Source organism: Carica papaya, chromosome 2 (assembly GCF_054855325.1).
Source record: "Carica papaya isolate Zhongbai chromosome 2, ASM5485532v1, whole genome shotgun sequence".
In the NCBI taxonomy this organism is placed as follows: domain Eukaryota; kingdom Viridiplantae; phylum Streptophyta; class Magnoliopsida; order Brassicales; family Caricaceae; genus Carica; species Carica papaya.
In genome coordinates this window covers 27,524,900-27,543,757 of record NC_142310.1, presented here as the reverse complement: position 1 = coordinate 27,543,757, position 18,858 = coordinate 27,524,900, and the positions used below count along the sequence as shown (strand labels likewise).

Here is an 18,858-nt window from a genome sequence, read left to right as displayed (position 1 = left end):
CATTGATATTATTAACACTTGATGTCACAAAATTAATTTTGAAATATGACATTTTTAGTTGGTCACTTATCCACGTTTGATAATACGTAGCATCATGATGTAGAAAAGAGTTTTAATGTGAATCAGTTTAAACTAGTCCAACATAAAAAAAAAAGTGAACAAATAATTCCTAAATCCCCAATCTCTCTCCTTTTTAATCTTTGTTGAGCACCCACTCTTATATGCCTCATTGACTTTAAGCAGCGACAATGCAGTTCTAATGATAGTAGGCCAACGGTGAGCGATGGCAAGGGTGGTAGACTTCATGGGTATACCTCGAAGGAGTGAACACCAATAGACCTAGATCAATTGCAAGTTGTGAGAGATAGAAAGATGTAAAGGCATGAACATAGGCTTACTTTATTGAATTCTTTTGGAGCCTCTTATAATCCCTGGTTCCTCTTTCTTATTGCTTGAATAAGCTTGTGCAAAAGCTTAGTAACTGCAATCCTCCATTTTCTTATTTGGATGGTGATACATGTCTTCATTTATGCCTCATCTTCGTTAAAGAGTGGAAGATAGCAGAAGATGCTCTTTGGGCTAGTAATCTTCATTGTTCCTCTCAAATAGTAATAATTTCTTTTGTTGTGAACATAGTAAAAAAGAGCGGGGAGGAATAAAAAATGAAAGGTTAGAAGAGAAAGGAATGAAAAGAGAAAAAGAATAACAAAAGAAAGTGGGGTCATGTTTGTTTTTAAAATTATTTTAATGTGAACAGGCTCAGTTTTTAGTAGTTTTTAAATTTGTATAGATCGATCTAAATATAAAATATAATGTGGATAAGTGGCCAATAAAAAAATATCACGTGCAAAAATTCGTTGCACGTAGCATCAAGTGTTAACATGCTAGTGGTTAGTGATAAAAAAGACTCATTCAAATATTCTTTTGAAAATATAGGGATTAATTTGATATAAAATCGAAACAAAAACTAAATTGAACAAGAAAAATATAATACAATAGTAAAATAGTATTTTAGCCATTCATTTTCATAGTAACCAAAAACAAAGGTGAAATCTATTTAAAGAACAATATCAAATAGATATATCATGTCTTTGTCTATTTCATCAATGTTAGTTTTTTCATTCTCCTTTAAACTTAACTCGTCAACGGTCTTCTCTAATAACCTTATAGACCTCTTTGTGCTATACACACTATTGATTGTTAGCTCTTATCTTCCTTGAAAAAGCTATTATCGTCCTTCGCTTGAAGGTATGCATAATAGGAGTTCAAAGACAGTGAAGCAAATATACGCCTTGTGGTGCTATAAATGGGAATAAGCTTGCATTTAGGAAGAAGAAGACATAAGAGAGAAGGAAAATCGAGTTTTTGTTGGGTGAGGTATAAAGGAAAAAGATGAAGAGTGAAAAAAAGGAAGAAGATGATTCCACCTCTATTTTTAATTTGGTCCATACGGTAGTTCATACGATAATCAACTACCATGTGTTCTGAAATTAATTATGTTAATTATATCTATGGATTAGAATCTAATTTAAAATATTTTAAAAAATTAAAAAGGTGACTTTAAATATAAAAATGTAGAAGAATTTTTTTAAAATATTTATTAATTCATTATGGTATGTTATCCTATAAACCAATATCGGTTTGAGTTATATATACACACACACAACATCAGAATTATTATGTATAATTGCTAACTATTATACGTGAAAAGATTATAATTGTTTATATACATAAACATTATGTCTAACAATATATATATAATATCAATTTACAACAATGTATCTGTATATATAGTATAATCATTTTTATTTATAAAGAGGATATACATATATATATATATATAGCACTACTATTATATATACACATATACATGTTACACATAATAGCATATATGTACTATTTGTTAGACACATAGTATACCATTAGCTACAAATTGTTATATGTATTTAATAACTCATATATATAACATAACTTCCAAATTTAGATAAAGATCTAAATGATAAACTGTGTAAAAATAAAATATAAGGGATATATGTGTAGAGACAAGAATAGAAATTGCAATTAAATTAAGTAAAAACATAAATCTCTTAATTCAATTAAATATAATAGCTTTTGTTTGCTTAAAAAAATGGCAATTCAAAATTTAGCACCATTTTTTAATTTAATCTAAAGTTCATACAAGCTTAGTTTGTAGTTGGGCTTCAGAGCCCATAACCAAGCTGAGGCATAAAGATTGACTATATAATATAGTAATTTTCTTATATTATTATAAATTTCTTTGCATCTAATATCTTATAGTTTATTTTTTATATTACACATAATTATTGGTACCTAAAGACTCAAGACATAATATTTCAAAATTTACATATAATTTGCATTCAACTACTTATGCAATTTTTTATTCTATTTAATTTAATAATTTAGTTAATTAAGTATTAACTTTTTTATAGCACATGTATATAAGATATAATATGATCTTGCGCTATTACTAGTTTTTTTGGGGACATTGAAATTTATATAATTTTTTACATATTAATACATTTTATTTCAAAATTTATTTTCTTTTTTAAATAAAAGTAAATCTATTTTTTGAAAAAAGCTGGATCTATTTTTTTTTTTTTAAAAAAATTTAAAACTATTGTTTCCATAGTTATATATATATTTTTAATTATTTAAAAATTTTAGTTTAATATAAGTTTCTAGTAAGCATGCATGTTAGGAAAAACTGAGCTCTTTTAAAGGAAACATATACTAACATATATTAAGCACATATAAAATTATATAAATTTTACATTATACTAATTATAAATTTATCAAAATGAAAAAAATTAGACGCTAATTATTTAATTAACAAAATAGTATATAAAATTAAGTATTTTTATTTTCTAAATTACTATAAAACCACAATATGATAGTTTATGTTGAATTAAGATGAGAGGGGGAAGCTGGTGGGCTAAGGTGAGTACGAGTAGGTTCTTTCCAATAACCGTCAACTGTTGATCAGTTCATCTTTGATTCTTCATTATTATTTATAATATAAACATACTTATATACATATATATATATATATATTTCCTTCTCCAATCTCCATTAACGTAAAACACAGATTCTGATTCTGCGCGTAACCTTCACGCACATCCTTTCTCTTCCTTTTCGTTATTCTTGAATTCTCCCTTCTCTGAGAAGTACAGAACTTGTTTCCGAAACAAAATCATTAACGAGACCTCTTTCGAATCATAATCCACTCTGGAAACCTTTATTTTGTCTGAAAAGAACTTCTGATTCGAATATTTCTCTCATTAATTATTATTATTATTAGACTCGATTCTTGTATAAATCTCTTTATTATTGGTATATATGGGTTATTTTCTTTTATAACACCAGAAACAAGAGGTTTAGCAAGAAGTCGAGATCTAAATTGATCTCCACTGCTCTCTTCCCTTTCAGTTTCAATTAAGTTGTATTACTAATTAAGTAAGTCTGACTGTTTTCTATTTCTTCTTTTTCAAAATTTGAAGCTACGAAAAAGAAATCCGAAATTATATGATTTGATTGATGCAGAAACGTCTAGAGTCAAACCTGGTTTGGATTAAGTTTAATTGGAGCGAAAAGAGAGAGGGAGAGAGGGAGGTGAACGATGGCAAGGTGTCGAGGAGGAGGAGGAGGAGGAGAGAAAGAGGAAGGAGAGAAGCCTGTAGGTTTGCTGAAACTTGCTCAAGCACTATCGCTTTTGCTTGTCTTCGTGGGCGGCATAGTAATAGGATTGACCACTAGCTCGCACATCAACCACTACTTCAGTTCGCAAGTAGAAGTTTTATTAAAGAACAACCAGGCTACCATGTCTCGATCAAACGATTGCACGATCGTTAAAGCATGCAATGACGAGAAGTTGGATTGTATGAGGATGGAGGCGTTTGTACGGCCCAAGTATCTGAACCACGAGATGACGGATGAGGAGCTTTTTTGGAGAGCTTCCATGATGCCCTATAAGGAAGAGTACCCGTTCGACAGATTGCCTAAGATGTCTTTCATGTTTCTGACAAGAGGGCCCTTGCCCATGTTGCCTTTGTGGGAGAAGTTCTTCAAGGGCCATGAGAAGCTTTTCTCAATTTATGTGCATGCGCCTCCTGGGTTCTACCTTAATGTCTCCCAAGACTCTCCCTTCTATGGGAGGCAGATCCCTAGCCAGGTACGGAGCTTGTAATATCTTGCCACTACCGTTGTTTCTTGGTTTAGTTCTGTTTGCTGTTATATCAATTCGGAAGAAATGGATTTTGGGTCCTATATAGCATGATAGCATCTGTTATTTATGTTTCTTTTCTGGGTCATCTTGGATTTAGTGTCATAGAGTTGAAGCTGAGATGTTCAAAGGGATAACTGTAGTAGATAATTTTTGGCACGGAATCATTGAGATAATGGAGTTTCAGTGAGGATGAGTTAGATTGGGATTTCTGTTGATTATATGAGATAGTTGAAATATGAAATTCTGACGGCCATATATTTGGAATGATTCTCCATTTCGTTTAAATAATGTTGCCAACGATTGCAAGAGACCTAAACAAATGATTTTTTTCCTGTTTCTATCTGCTTGCTGAATCGCTTCACTAGGTTCTGTTGCTAGTGAGGGGTTGGGTGATGTGGCTGATTAAAGATGATGTACTTTACTCCATTGTTATACTCTTTCCTGTTTTTGCATCATGGGCTGAAAATTTTTATAAGCACTTAGAAGTGATCATCTTAAGAGACAGCCCCTCCAAAATTCCTTCAAGGCAATGTAACGTTCATCCTTCTGCTAGTTAAGCAAATCAAAGACCATTAGACTAGACCTCCTCATCCAATCAACATCCAAGACTGCATTATAATATTCTACAATGCCAACAATTAAAGATTGAAGTTTTACCCAAATCCCTGCAATCAACTAATGTGTTTGCATACATCTCAACCTGCTGGGCTTTGTAATTGTCAAAGGAAAACCCTAGACAATGTGCCAAATGCTACATTAATTGCCCGAATGACCTTATCATCAAGGAAGCTATGAGTGCTTTCACTAGGCTCAGAACGGTCCTGTCCCCAGCAGTTCCTCTAATCTTCAGTGCGTTAAGGATTGCAATGCCTTCAAGAGCTTGTATGGATATCTCCCTGATCCTGCTTCAACCCCTCAAGTCCCATCAAAAATCTCCTCTGATGACATCCTTTCCCAAAGCATTAAGACAAAGAAGTTACTTCTACTTATAGTACTGGTGAAGAAGATAACTCAACACTGGTAGCAGAAGCCAGAGTCGTGCGTCTCATAAATTGGTGCAATTTTCAGTGGTCTCTAGATGGTTCTAGATACCTGAGAAGTTAATTGTTTAGAGACTGTGTGGTTAGGGGAAGTGGACTAGTTGTTCTTGTGAGTGAATGGAAAGGTGGAGTGTAGAAGGAATATCTTGGCGTTTGAAGATCTCCTGAATGGGTTACTCTTGGAGGTGAGCTTTTGCTCAAAGGCTGAAGGAGTGTGGTTGGCTTGAATACTTTGAAGACATTGTGTAACTCTTTATTAAAATCACTAATGGAACTAGAAAGAAAGTAAGATTTAGAGAGATACAGGATTGTTCTTCAACATCAATGATTTGAGTTTCTCAAAGGATTCCTTGTATTTAGAAACTGAGCTCTTCTGGTGCAATTTATTGAATTTCTCTACTGCATCAGCCATACTTAAACTAATCACCTGTAAGGTTCATTTACAGAAACTTTACCCTGTAACTTCTCTGCTGTTGCTGTCCCTGTAATCACTTGTCAGCCTTCTCCCTGAAATAGAGAGTGGCAATCTCAATATTTTGTTCCTCTGGCACTTTAGATCTGGAAATATTTAAAGCTTTTTCAAATCCAACTCTGTGGATTAACTCCCTCAAACATTGAGAATGCCATATTAGGAATAGATCTATTCAGTTAACCCCAGGATTTCTGCCGGGGGTAAAATTGAGCGGTTGGAAGTAGTCCACTACCAGATTCACCAGAGAAATTAGGTTTTACCTAAATGCCGGTGCCACTAGTTTGACCATGAGGAGCTTGATTCATCAATTCGAGAACGATGAACGACCACTCCCATTTTTGTTGAATTGGTGTTCAATATGAAGTTCACTTGCTCAATTCATCGCTGAGTCTTCATTTGAACTTCGTGAGCAACTTTTATGCTCAAAAGGGGTGATACATTTCTTTCACAAAGACTGAAATTTGAGATCCAAAGACTTGATGGTAACATCAAGAGTTTGGACCCATTGATTGCACAGTTATGTCATTTTGCTATTCCATGCCAGTTTTGCAAGTGAGTGAGAGTATCCTCTGGTTCAACTGGCTTTGATACCAAAATTAGAACCTTAACTCATTAACTCAAGGATTCTGTGTTATAGAGATAACAGCATGATAATTGGAAAGAAATTGTAGAAGAAAAGAGCATATGAAAGTAACGTTTCAGCAAAGAACAGAGGAATGAGCAAAGGAACATGGAATTGGGGAAGTCCAGAATTTTCTGTTCAAATATTCTCTTCTTATACTTGTAACACTTTTCAGTATTTAATACATCTAATCACTTGCCACCAAGTTTTTGAAATTAGCTTGCTTATGAACTAAACAGTAATTGAATAAACTAATAATGGCAAATGAATTAAGTTAATAGAACTGAGATGAAATTAAACTAGTAGCTCAAATGAGATGGCATGATGCTACTTAATGTAGTTATGTGTCAGGTACCTGGCCTGACTTGTGAAGAAATTAAGGAGCAACAAGAGTTACAGCAGAATTAGAAATATTTTAGGAGAAGATGAGAGCTGATTTAGGGAGAAGAAAGATTGAAAATGTAGAAGAGAAAGGATGAGTTGTTGTAGAGAGAAAAGCTGGAAATTCAATTAAATTTTACCCCTTATTCACTTCCCACTCTGCCCTATTTATTTCCTTCTGCCAAATATTAATAGGAACAGAAAGACAAAAATAAAAGGAAAAACTATCCCACATCTTCTCAATGACACTTCAGTCATACATTCCACCTGGTCAGTCATACATTTCACCTGGTCAGCATACATTTCATGCGGTCCTGACATTATGTGTACTATCTACACTCTGTCGATAAAAAAAGTTCCAACTAAAGGACAAGAAATGTCTCAGTAAACAGAAATTTCTAATTAAAGGACAGGACATGTTTTGGAAATTTACTTATAGCTATGAGTACAGAGGAGGATTTGATGATTTTCTGTCCTATTTCTAGCCTTTAGAAGCAGAGTGGGTATCCCTACTGGATGTCTATTACCTGCTTTTGAAGGTTGGAATTGTAATCAACCTATTTGAGAATATTAGCAATATTCACCTTTATAATTTTTTCTATTAATCCTGTTGGGTGTTTTATGTGAAGCTTCTTACTATAGAACTGTGGATGTGGTTTCAATATGACCTGGCAAAATAAGCGTAAAAATGTCATTTCCTGAACTTCATTGAAAGTCAGTTACTCATTGTATGCGAAAGTCCTGATTAAAGAGTCACAACCTGACAGTGGCCCTCTAAAGCATTCACATCCGTGAGGTAGACTTCCTCAGACATGATAAATTAGCCCTCTGGGGATCCTCGAGCTGGCTTATTTACCTGCCATTATAAATAAAAGCTAATTCATGTGGCAGCAAATCTGATTTGCTGGAGAAGGTTTATGCTGCTGCAAGTAATTGTTCGGATTTCGTGCTCTTTTTTTATGAAGATAACTCAGACATGGGAGTTCTAACCATGCTTAACCTTGTGATCAGCAATCTCCGCTTAGGAGGTCTATGCCTCTGAAGTGGTTGTTTGACAGGGATCGTGTGGAATTTGGAAAGTCTCATCTTGTCTATATTCTACTTATTTAAAGCCAATATCATTGATGCAGAAAAAAATATCTTAATTTGGAATAAAATTTCTATAAGAAATATTTGGTAACTATTATTATTATTATTATTTTGTGTTTTAAAGTAATTAGGTTATTTAGATTTTTCTACGTATTTTAGTGTTTCATTTAGATGGACTGAGTATCGTAGGAATTAGAATTTTTTAGATTTTCTCTTTTAGAATTTTTTTTATTAGTTATAATTAATGCCTGTATAAAGTGTAATAGCTACTAACAAAGAGAATAGACTATAATAAATAAAAATTTAATTTTTATTTATCTTGTGGTTGTTATTCTATCTAATTTATCTTGTCCCCTCTGCTTCTTATATTTTCTTCACATTGATCTCTAAGTTTCTTTAGCCTACCTATATTCTTATGTTTTTCTCACCCAAATTTTTTCTATTCCTAAATTGGGACAAGTTAGTTTAGTCCCAACTTAACTGCATCAGTTGGTGCAACAGTTGAACTTTATCTCTACCTTTCACCAGTTGTATGTTTCATGAAAAACAACAAAAAGAAAAGAACTCGGAAGTTTTTACCACATCTAGCAGAAACAAATTTTCTATTCATGAAAGAAAAAGACGGAATTGGAAAAAAAAAAAAAAAGGAAGTTGTACATCTTGCTCAATCTCAGATCTTAGACAACTGACGGGTAGTGGCTTACATTGCCAATATCATTAGAACCAGAGACCGCCGACCAGCCTCCCTACCAAACTTCATCCATTTATTCAGCTGGAAACATCCCACTTGCTGTTGCAAGAGGGAACCACTACTGCGTGCTATATCTTCACCTTCCCAGTCATCACAGCCAACAATGATAAATGATCCTGAAGTCCATCTGGAGACGAGCCATTTGTGAGAAGGTCGACCCTCAATGGTGACAAGAGACACGCATGTGACTCTCATGCACCCTGATGGCAAGTAGGCGTCTATTTACTTGCTTTATTTTGATTGGTTCAGCTACCTTCATACTAGTTCTTGATGCACAATTCAGAATAATTCCTAAAGTTTTCTCCCGTGTTCTGCCTATTAAAAGATCAGATTGGTTAGATTCGAATCTTACAGTTACTTTAAAAGCATATTCTTGAACTCGACATGAAATTCGATAAATATTTTGTCATAATTCATCTTATAATCTACATACAATGTGTTTTACTAAAATTTAGGTCTTTATGGTGCGTAGAGAATATTGAGAGACATCCGTAGTTAATCTGTATTCAATATCAATCTATTGAAAATGTTATCTATGCTAAAAATTCTCTTAGTAATTGGTATGCATATGATAACTGTTGTCAGTTAAACATCGACTATGAAGTAGACTACTCCGGAGTTAGGAAAATATAATATTATGTAAGAATTAAAGATTGAGCCTAAGAATATAACTAATACTTCCTCTATGCCCAGAAGATGAAGAAATTGAAATTCCTTGTGAACCACGAGGAATAGTTAGCTCAAGAAATTGGCTCTCGTTGAAGTTGTTTTTGTTTATGTTAATGGTATTGAGCAATTTCCTTGTTTCATCAATTTTAATCTACCTCATGTTGCTATTGATGTTCTTATCTATGATGATTGCATTAAAGAGTTCTTGAACTTCGTTCATTTTATGATAAGAGCGTGTAAATTTGGTTACCGAATGCTTTGACTTTTTCAAAATTTTAAAGAGCATATTCAAGTCTTTCTTATCTTGATGCTTTTCCATTTCAAAACTTGAGATCGAGTTTTTACGAAGTGAGGTAGAATGCTGTGGAATAAGAAGATTGTAATTTGGAATAAATATCAATGGAAGAAATTTTCTGTAGTTGTTTCTCTTATTATGCATTTTAAAGTTATTTAGGTTTACTCAAGCATTTTAATATTTTAGGTCTATATTTAGATAGATTGAGCAGTATAAGAGTTAGAATCTTTTAGAATTTTTTTTTAAAGTTTTCCTTTTTAGTCGTAAATAATACTTTTACAAAAGTTAGTAGTTACTACAAAGAGAGTAGATGATGATGAATTAAGAATATTTTTGTGAAGGCTTCATTTCCTATTATCTCCCCTTATGCCTGTTCTTCTGGTTGTTATTCTATTTAATCTATCCCATTTATTTTACTTCTTTCTATATTTTTTTATCTTGATCTCACTCAAAATTTCTCTATTCCTAAACTATCCTGCAGCAATTTAGTTTCTTCGCTACTCATCATCAGTCATTCTTTCCTATACTAGATTTTGGTTCATAGACAACTCTGAGCTATGATATTAACAATCAGTATATGGGAAGGTCATTTATTCTAATGGAAATTGTGGAACAAAAACCTTTTTTTTTTTTTTGAAAAAAAACCTCTTGCTTTCCAGGTGTTGTTAATGAGTAAATTGAAATTTCACTTTTCTTCTGTTGGTAGGAGTTTGTCTTGTTTCCCTAAAAAAAGACAGTAGGAATTTGTCTTTTGCTTAGATTATGTGTCCATCAGCTAATATAAATAATCGCCCCTTTATTTGAAAAGAGTAAAGGATTATAAAGTAACTAGGATTTTCTATCTGTGAGGAGATGAGGTTTCTACGAAGTGTCTTGATAGATAGAGATTTCTTATCTCCTTATTCGTTGCTCTTTTGTTTTGGTTGCATTCAAAGCAAACCACTCATTTTGTGAATGTTTTGTAGCATCTGTGAGAAATAGCCTTGATTTTTTTCTTTGCTCTAAGTAAGACGTCATCATTTGAGGATGATATCCTTTTTAGCATTTAAACAATTTCCCATTTTTTCTCTTCTTCTGAAATTGTTTTCCTTGCTTCAAACTTCAGAATGTTGAATGGGGAACTGCGACACTGACTGATGCCGAGAAGCGACTTCTAGCCAATGCTCTGCTGGACTTTTCAAACGAACGATTTATTCTTCTATCTGAGAGCTGCATCCCAGTCTACAATTTTCCAACTGTCTACAAGTATCTCATTGATTCTGCCCACAGTTTTGTTGAGTCATATGATGAGCCCTCACGTTATGGGCGTGGACGTTACAACCGCAAGATGCTTCCAGATATTAACCTCTATCAGTGGCGGAAAGGCTCTCAGTGGTTTGAAATGGACCGCAGGGTGGCTATCTACATTGTCTCAGACACCAAGTACTACACTCTTTTCAGAAGATATTGCAGACCAGCTTGCTATCCTGATGAGCATTACATTCCGACTTTCTTAAACATTTTCCACGGTTCCCTCTCTGCTAACCGGAGTGTGACATGGGTCGATTGGTCGATGGGAGGACCTCATCCGGCAATGTATGGGGCAGAGAACATTACTGAAGATTTTATACAGTCAATAAGGAATAATGGGACACAATGTTTATATAATGAAGAGCCAACCTCGTTATGCTTCCTGTTTGCTCGAAAATTTGCCCCAAGTGCATTGGCTCCATTGCTCAACTTGAGCTCATCAGTAATGGAGTTTTGAGAAACTGATTTTGCGGGGATTACATCTCTTCTCAAAAGAGACATAGCGACTTTTTCTTTATTTCTTTTTCCCCCCATAGTCGTCCAATTTTGATCTTCTGCTAACACAAATGTATAGGTAGTGTTGTGTAGGGAGTTCAGGTTATTGATAGTCTGAGAATGTTCACTCACTGCAGAGAAAATCTATAGGAGGAGGTTTATAGCATTTTTTCCCTTTTGACAAAAAGGATAGAAAGCATTGATGTTGATAATTTATGTATTAATGGATATTTAAAAGCTAAATTACGTCCAGAATTCTTCAATTGACTCTATTTTTTTTAGTTTTTGTTTTCAATCTTCTCTAAACTTCTGATTTATGTACTTCTCATTTACACTGTTACATCAATTAACAATTGGCTACTTTCCTTAAGACACTTATATACCTCCTTTTGTTATTCTAGAAGTAATAGTAACTAATTACATTGTTTTAAAATTAGTAATCTTCATTTTAAAATTAATCTTAAAATATTTTTTTGTAAAAATATCTTTTTTAGTGAAACGTAGAGTAAAAATTATGTTACTATTTCATATCTTCTTTTCATTACAACAGCAGAAATGCAGATAGAGAGTCCTTCTAATGGCAGCAAAAGGCAACGCCATAACCCTCTATGCTGCGCTTCTTGATGCTTCATCTTCCACAAAAGACCTCCAGAAACTTCGAAAACTCCATGCACAAACCATAATACAGGGCATTGCTTCTCATGGCTTCATTAGAGCTAAGCTCGTCTCCTCCTATGCTGCTTCCGCCCGAATGCACGAGGCCACTTTGCTTTTCTCCTTCACCAACCATCAACCTACCTTCCTCTACAACTCCCTCATCAGATCTTACGCTTCTCTTAACCAATTCTCTGAATCCCTCTCCATTTTTCGCTTAATGGTCCTTGCCCTGAAACCTATTGATCGATATACCCTGCCTGCCGTGCTCAAATCTTGCGCTGGTTTGTCCGCCCTGAGGCTCGGCAAGCAAGTCCACGCGGCTGTTCTGGGTAGTGGGTATGCATTTGATATGGCAAATTCCAATGCAACGATTACCATGTATGCAAAATGCGGTGACTTGGATGGTGCAAAGAAGATGTTCGATAAAATGCCTGTTAGAAATGAGGTTTCTTGGTCAGCAATGATGGCTGGGTATGGCATGCATGGGAAATACAGTGAAGTTTTTGTTTTGTTTGAGAGGATGGTGGAAAGTGGGATAAGGGTGGATGGGGTGACACTAACGTCGGTTTTGATGGCGTGCAGTCATGCCGGGTTGGTGGAGAAGGGGAGAGAGTATTTTGGGATGGTGGAGGGGAAATTTGGATTAAGACCATCAATAGAGCACTATACGTGCATGGTGGACATGTTAGGGCGGGCAGGACTGGTGGAGGAAGCAGAAGAATTGATAAAGGGGATAGAGATGGAGCCTGATGATGCATTATGGAGGGCTTTGTTGGGGACTTGTAGAATTCATGGGAAGGTGGAGATGGCTGAGAGGGCAGCCGAGAAGGTATATGGGAAGATGGCCATTTGACATCTTTGCGACATGACTAGCATCTTTGACAACATTCTGTAATGCTTCTCTTCACTGGATTCTTGATTTTAAATGGCAATATGCAATTGAGTCATTGGAATGCAACCTATGAGATGAGGAGGCTCATTGTTGGGTTTATAAATCCCAGCACTGCTGATGTATAGGTATATGCTACACGCCCATGTATGAATATTTCATATTAGACATTAAACTGCAGAGTTTGAGACCGGGTTTTCTAGAATTTGAAGAAAGCAAACCTCATACTTAAATACACAGAAGTATATGTAACTTGCAGAAGGGATAATGAAATTTGTTGAATGGAGATTTGTTCATTTCTTGTGAGCCTGCTTCACCGACAGCCAGCATGTTGATCATCATTTAAAAGTCTAACTCAAGGAATTGCAAAGGGAATAGATGGTTATGAAAGAATTTAGGGGATTGCCAGTGTAATGAGCAAGAGAAAAATTGATGTAGAAACTAGGATACAAAGATGCATGGCATGGCATTCCTGTGATCACTTTATGTGAAACTGACAGCCTGTGTCATATGCTCTGCTGCAAAAGATGAAGCTGCTTCATTGCTTTATGTAAATTCAATCAGCTCAAACTTAGTTTTATTTGGAGAAATCTGTCAACATTCTATTTAGAGCAAATTTCAGTTTGAACCTTTATGTTTAGCCACCTCGTGGACTCACTACATCATTCTGCTTAGCCATCTCTCTTACTCTGGAAAATTTCAAGTCATCCAATTGCTCATCTTTAAAATTGGGAAAGAGACAATCTCTCATGCCAAGTCATTACATTACAAAATCAACTTCATTGAGAAGTAACCCAAGGCTAATCCATCTTTACCTTTGTTCGCAAAAGCTATGGAGAGATATGGGCACAGGAAATCAGTAGGCCAAGTAATTATACGGTTTTCTTTATTTGACTTTGTTCTTGTCCTTATCACCTGCGTAGCAAAAATATATGCCAATTGCCCAAATAATCCATTGGTCTGGACAGGCTGAATTTTATGTAAAAATATGAGCACCAACATAACAGCCCTTGAAACTTCAAACTTGAAACATGGCATACCATGATTGAGAATTGAGTAAACTCTTACACCTACGTTTGCTTAAATTAAACCAAACTAGAACTTATAACGGTGAATCTTGGTTTAAGACTTCAAATTTTTTATTGAACAACTCAATAAATTTTTGGAAAAGAAAGGCTCGGGTGCCTTACAGAAGATGGCTATCTTTTAATTCAGCTAATTCTATTTTGTTGACTGACTGTTAATATAAGATAACTCATGAATGATGCTGCATTGGTGAAAGAATGGAGAGAGGTTTTGATTAAAGTAACCTTTGATACTGTTAGATCCAAAACATTTAACTCCTACTCCAAATTGTGACTTAATCATGTTGAAATGATTCTGAAACATAAGACTCATATAATTCACGTTATATGAGTGCAATTATTGGTAAATGAAAACTAAGGGAACTTCAAAAATGTTGAATACATGCAGAAGACCCTCAAATGTCACTGAGTAAGAGTCAATAAAATAGATGTTCCTTTACCAGTTATTGAAAAAATGGAATGTTTGTACTTTGTGAGTTACCACACATCACTGAAAATTTTATACAACAATTCTGCATGAAATGAAGAGTAACTGAGATGAAGATGATGAAGTCAAATCTTATCTTTATTGGATTCGGTAAGATGAAGATGAGGAAGTGATCCTCAATTCTACGTTGTTCACTTGGTTTTTCAAGATAGTAGAGGTCATCTCTCTCTCTCTCCCTAGCACGACCAATCATCTTCTTCATACATTGTTCCTTAAAAATAAACAATGAGAAGGATAAAAAATCACACTGCATGTAGTATCTATAGTATTTCTGGATAGAAAAAGGTTGGTGAATAATTTGAAGGACATGAAAGATATTATTGAGTATTAGTGAATCACCAGTAAAAATATCTCCTTGACTAAAAAATAGTAGTGATGGAACCATCATCTATGGTGATCTTATTACCAGGGCAGGGTGTGTATGAGATAAATTTCCTGGAGGAGAAGGTCATGCGGGTTGTGACTCCAGAGTCGATGACTCATGTGTTAAGGGTAATATTATTTGAAGCACTAAGAGCGTGAGAAGCGGATGATATACCTTAAAAAACTAGATTACAAGTACCTGACAAAGATGATTATTTCTCTAGTGACACCAGGAAGCTCTTAAATCTCTCAGCCTCATTTTTTTTGGATTCAAGTTGTCTCTAAGTGGTTATCTTCGATTCACTGTATACTAGCCATATGAACTTCCGCTCCTCCCTGTTTCATTCTTATTTAGGATTGACCTGCCATGAAACTTCCAACACTTCTCTTTGATGTGGCAGGACATTTTGTCGTAGGTGTACCACAAATTGTCTCTGTTAAAAGATTTTGATTGACCTGACTACTTGCTCTATTCAGCGAATGATTGCCGTAATACAGTACTCTTTTTCATCATTGCTTTTGACACCAACGTCGAGCTCCCAATAGAAATATTCTCAACAATAACTCTTCTTGTTCCTTTTTCAGCACAGATTTATTGAAATTGTCTTGTTAAGAGAAGGCAGACCTTGCTTGCCAAGGACTTGAATTCGTACTACATCAAACACAATATTAAGCCTGATTGATAATTATAAATTTTGTCCTTTTCAACAAACCTCTTAAGTGTGGCTGCGTCTTCACTACACTTCATTTGGATACATTGATAACAATCAATCTCTTACCAAAGACTTCGCAAGAAATTGAAATATTCAGTAACTGTCCGATTTGCTTGTCTGGTGGCAACAATCTTAATTTTGATCTCATAGACTTGTCCAGTGTAACGAACATTCGAACACATTTTTTGACAATCTCTCAAATCTCCTTGGCCATATTCAAGAAATGCAAGTGTCAGTAACTTCTTGGACTGAATTCCAGAGTTTAGATATTCCCTTGAGTCTTCCTCGACTCATGCATCATATTCTGGATCTCCCTTCTTAGGGTCACTAGCGAGTAAATGACTCACTTTGCCTCCGGTCTTCAAGTGTGTCCAAACTAGTTGAGATCATTTCAGGTAATTTATCCCATTAATCTTAAATGCTGCCTAGATATTAGGTAGTTCTCCAACAGCATAGTAGTTGTTTTCTATGTGGGTCTCGGTTGCTTGAGGTTCAAACATGTGGCTAACTTCGGTGGCTTTAGACATGGTTCAAGAAGAATATAGAAACACCAGAGAAATTTCAAGTGAAAAGAAAATGAAAAAGAAATGAACAAAAAATTCTGGAATGAGAACCAGAAAAGAAAAATTTTACAGCTTTTTTTCAAGGAAGAAAGTGAATTTCTGAAGAAAGAGACTAAACATGACAAAATATGCCAATTGTAGGTTATTAGAGTTAAGGCCGTTTATACATGTGTGTGTTTATGTGTACACATATACACATACACACACACACACACAACTGCAGAGGCTAAACTAGGAAAAGAGTCAAATCAATAAATCTCCTAATCTTAATTCCCCAAAATCAGAAAATACATATCAGAATTAATTCCCTGATAACCAAGGGAATACATATAAAAATTAATTCCCTAAGACGATAACTATTAGATTTCTAAAGCCATTGCAGCTCACAGACTCCCTGAGTAATTGCTGGATACTTAGCTTCAGTATTTGATTTTACCAAAACAATTTGTCTTTTACTCCTCTAGGAAAGCAAATTTCCACCAACAAAGTGTGAAATTCCCGATGTAGAGTTTCTACCATCAGGAGAGTGTGGCCTGATTTGCGTCAATTAACCTTTCTATCTTGAGATGATTATTCTTAGAAAGAAAAACACTATTTTTCCTGATGTAGACTTCAAATATCAAAATGTGATTAACTGCATTAGGACATGGTCGAGGCTAATCAGGCCATGTGTTGGCTCACCATACTCACTCACAACATAAGCTATACCAGGTTTGGCCAGGTGTGAGAGAGAGATTAGAAAGTCTATTAATTTGTGATACTTGCACCATCTTGTACTTAGTGGTTTGCTTCAATGGAGAACCAACTAGTTTACTACTATCCAATTTACATTTTCCTTTGAGAAGGTCAAAAATATATTTGCTTAGGAAAATCAATTATCTAGCAACTTCTCAGAAAATCTCAGCCAAGTCCTTGCTCTCGAGCTTCAGTGCAAGGGATTTTCTTCAGCTTTGCAATTTCTTCTATCAACTCCCATATACTATATTATTAACTTAAGAGTAAGAGTGTGATAACCTTACTATCTCAACATTCAAGGAATAGGATATGATTAGTATTACTTTTATTACACCCAAGAAAAGTCATAGAATCACTGAATCTACTAAATACTCTCTGAGACATGTTTTTAATCCATTGAATATCTTCTTCAATCTACACATTTTCCTCACTTTTTCAGTTCCATTAACTTTGTGTTTTACAGTAAACATCTATCTACATTAGATTAGTTTTTTCCTTAATCAAAGATCAATAAGTTCCCATGCCCTGTCTTTTTGTTAGAGTTCTCATCTCATTTTTGATAGTCAACTCTATAAGTTTGCATAATCCTTTGTTACTATCAAACCTTGAACCTCTTAACAATTCTATCAGCTTTGTATTTTATGGTGAACACTCACCTGAATCCCAAAGGTTTATTTCCTAATGGAAGATCAACAAGCTCTCATATCCCCTCTTTTGTTAGAGCTCTTATCTTATTACCCAAAGCCACTTTCCGCTTTAGCATCAATAAAAACTAATTGCCAACTTAATGCTATAGAAACAGAAGATTAAAATGAAACATATACGCTGGTGATAGTGAATCACAAGAGACAAAATTGGAGGTTATTTAGTGTAAGTACAAATACTTTTTTAAAAAAATAATGAGAAAATCAAGATCATTAGTACCTAATACTCTCAAGAGCTTTTGTTCTGGATAAATCCAAGCTCATCGAAGCTTGTCATTTGACTAGATTGACTCCTTTCAATAGCCTTATGCCTGCAAGAGGAAGTTTTTAGATCTAGTTCATTTAGTCTATTGAAGTCGATATTGGCATGTTTGTTACCTTTGTCACTTGAGATTAGAACAAATACAGGTAAAGATGAATATGAAGGTTGAGTATGGAAAGTAGCATCTTCATCCTTACTGGGCATTCAGAAAAAAACACACCCTCTTCTGCACTTGCCGCAAAAAGGCAAGATTCCTTTTGATCCGCCATCAAAAACCATGGGTTCTTTATATCTGAGGGTGCTAAGCGCCTAAGTAATTCTCTCTCACATAGATGTCCAAAAAAGTATACTCTTTAAAACATTTCTAACACTACCAATCACCATAAACATGAGATTATAAACCTAATAGCAGTTGAAACAACTGTGCCCACTTGATTACAGAAACATATGAAAGGTCTGAAGAATTTAATCATAGAACCATCTCTTTCAGTGCATTCTCACAAGACTTCTAATAAACACATTATAAGTGTTAGTACAGAACATTCATGACGGACAAAAAAAGGCCTTCTATTTAGAATTCAATCATGAATATTCAACTTACACATCATTTTGATTAGGAGCAATGGTCTCAGTTAATGTTCTCAAATTCCCTCTACTTCTCTCTCAACTATTCTCTCTACTTCACAGCAAACCTAGGAATTCTTCTTTCTCTCACAATTCACCAGTCCCTTTCTTCTCAACCAATTCCCTCTCTTTACCTGTTTACTCTGTTTTTGGGCTGAAAAGTTATCAAATATTCTCTCTTTCTAGGAAGGGGAGAAAGCTTCTCGCGGTCTCTTAAATTCTCTTTACATGCAGAGACTTCCTCTTGCAGCCATAGGAGGGGGAGTGGAATTGGACCATATAGCCTTAAATTTAAGCTATTTCTTGAACAACATTAAGGAACACAACTTCTGGAGAGAGAGAGAGAGGGAGAGAGAGAGAGACAGCAAGCACAGAAAATAGCACAACAAGATCTGCACCATTTAATCTTACAGCAGCCTCATGAAGTTG

General features: G+C 34.8%; 1 protein-coding gene, 1 long non-coding RNA gene and 1 pseudogene across 2 annotated transcripts; 2 read left to right on the top strand and 1 right to left on the bottom strand.

Moving 5' to 3' along the window:
- Positions 1 to 2,946: 2,946 nt before the first annotated feature.
- On the top strand, positions 2,947 to 11,610 carry LOC110809930 (Core-2/I-branching beta-1,6-N-acetylglucosaminyltransferase family protein). Its single transcript, XM_022035917.2, has 3 exons — positions 2,947 to 3,474; positions 3,562 to 4,189; positions 10,668 to 11,610. The coding sequence occupies exons 2-3, from the start codon at positions 3,638 to 3,640 to the stop codon at positions 11,307 to 11,309; spliced, it is 1,194 nt and encodes a 397-aa protein (XP_021891609.1). The 5' UTR covers positions 2,947 to 3,474; positions 3,562 to 3,637; the 3' UTR covers positions 11,310 to 11,610.
- LOC148268931 (uncharacterized) lies at positions 4,834 to 6,899 on the bottom strand. Its single transcript, XR_015817176.1, has 2 exons — positions 6,016 to 6,899; positions 4,834 to 5,790 (listed from the first exon to the last, which is right to left on the bottom strand). It is a non-coding gene; the product is annotated as an uncharacterized LOC148268931 (long non-coding RNA).
- A 204-nt stretch (positions 11,611 to 11,814) lies between the features above and the next one.
- Positions 11,815 to 13,525, top strand: LOC110809950 (putative pentatricopeptide repeat-containing protein At3g23330 pseudogene; annotated as a pseudogene).
- The last annotated feature ends 5,333 nt before the right edge of the window (positions 13,526 to 18,858 follow it).

Coding starts and splice junctions, on each gene's coding strand:
- LOC110809930 (XM_022035917.2), top strand. CDS start 3,638: ATGGCAAGGTGTCGAGGAGGAGGAGGAGGAGGAGAGAAAGAGGAAGGA. Junction 4,190..10,667: donor GGAGGCAGATCCCTAGCCAG/GTACGGAGCTTG, acceptor TTCAAACTTCAG/AATGTTGAATGGGGAACTGC.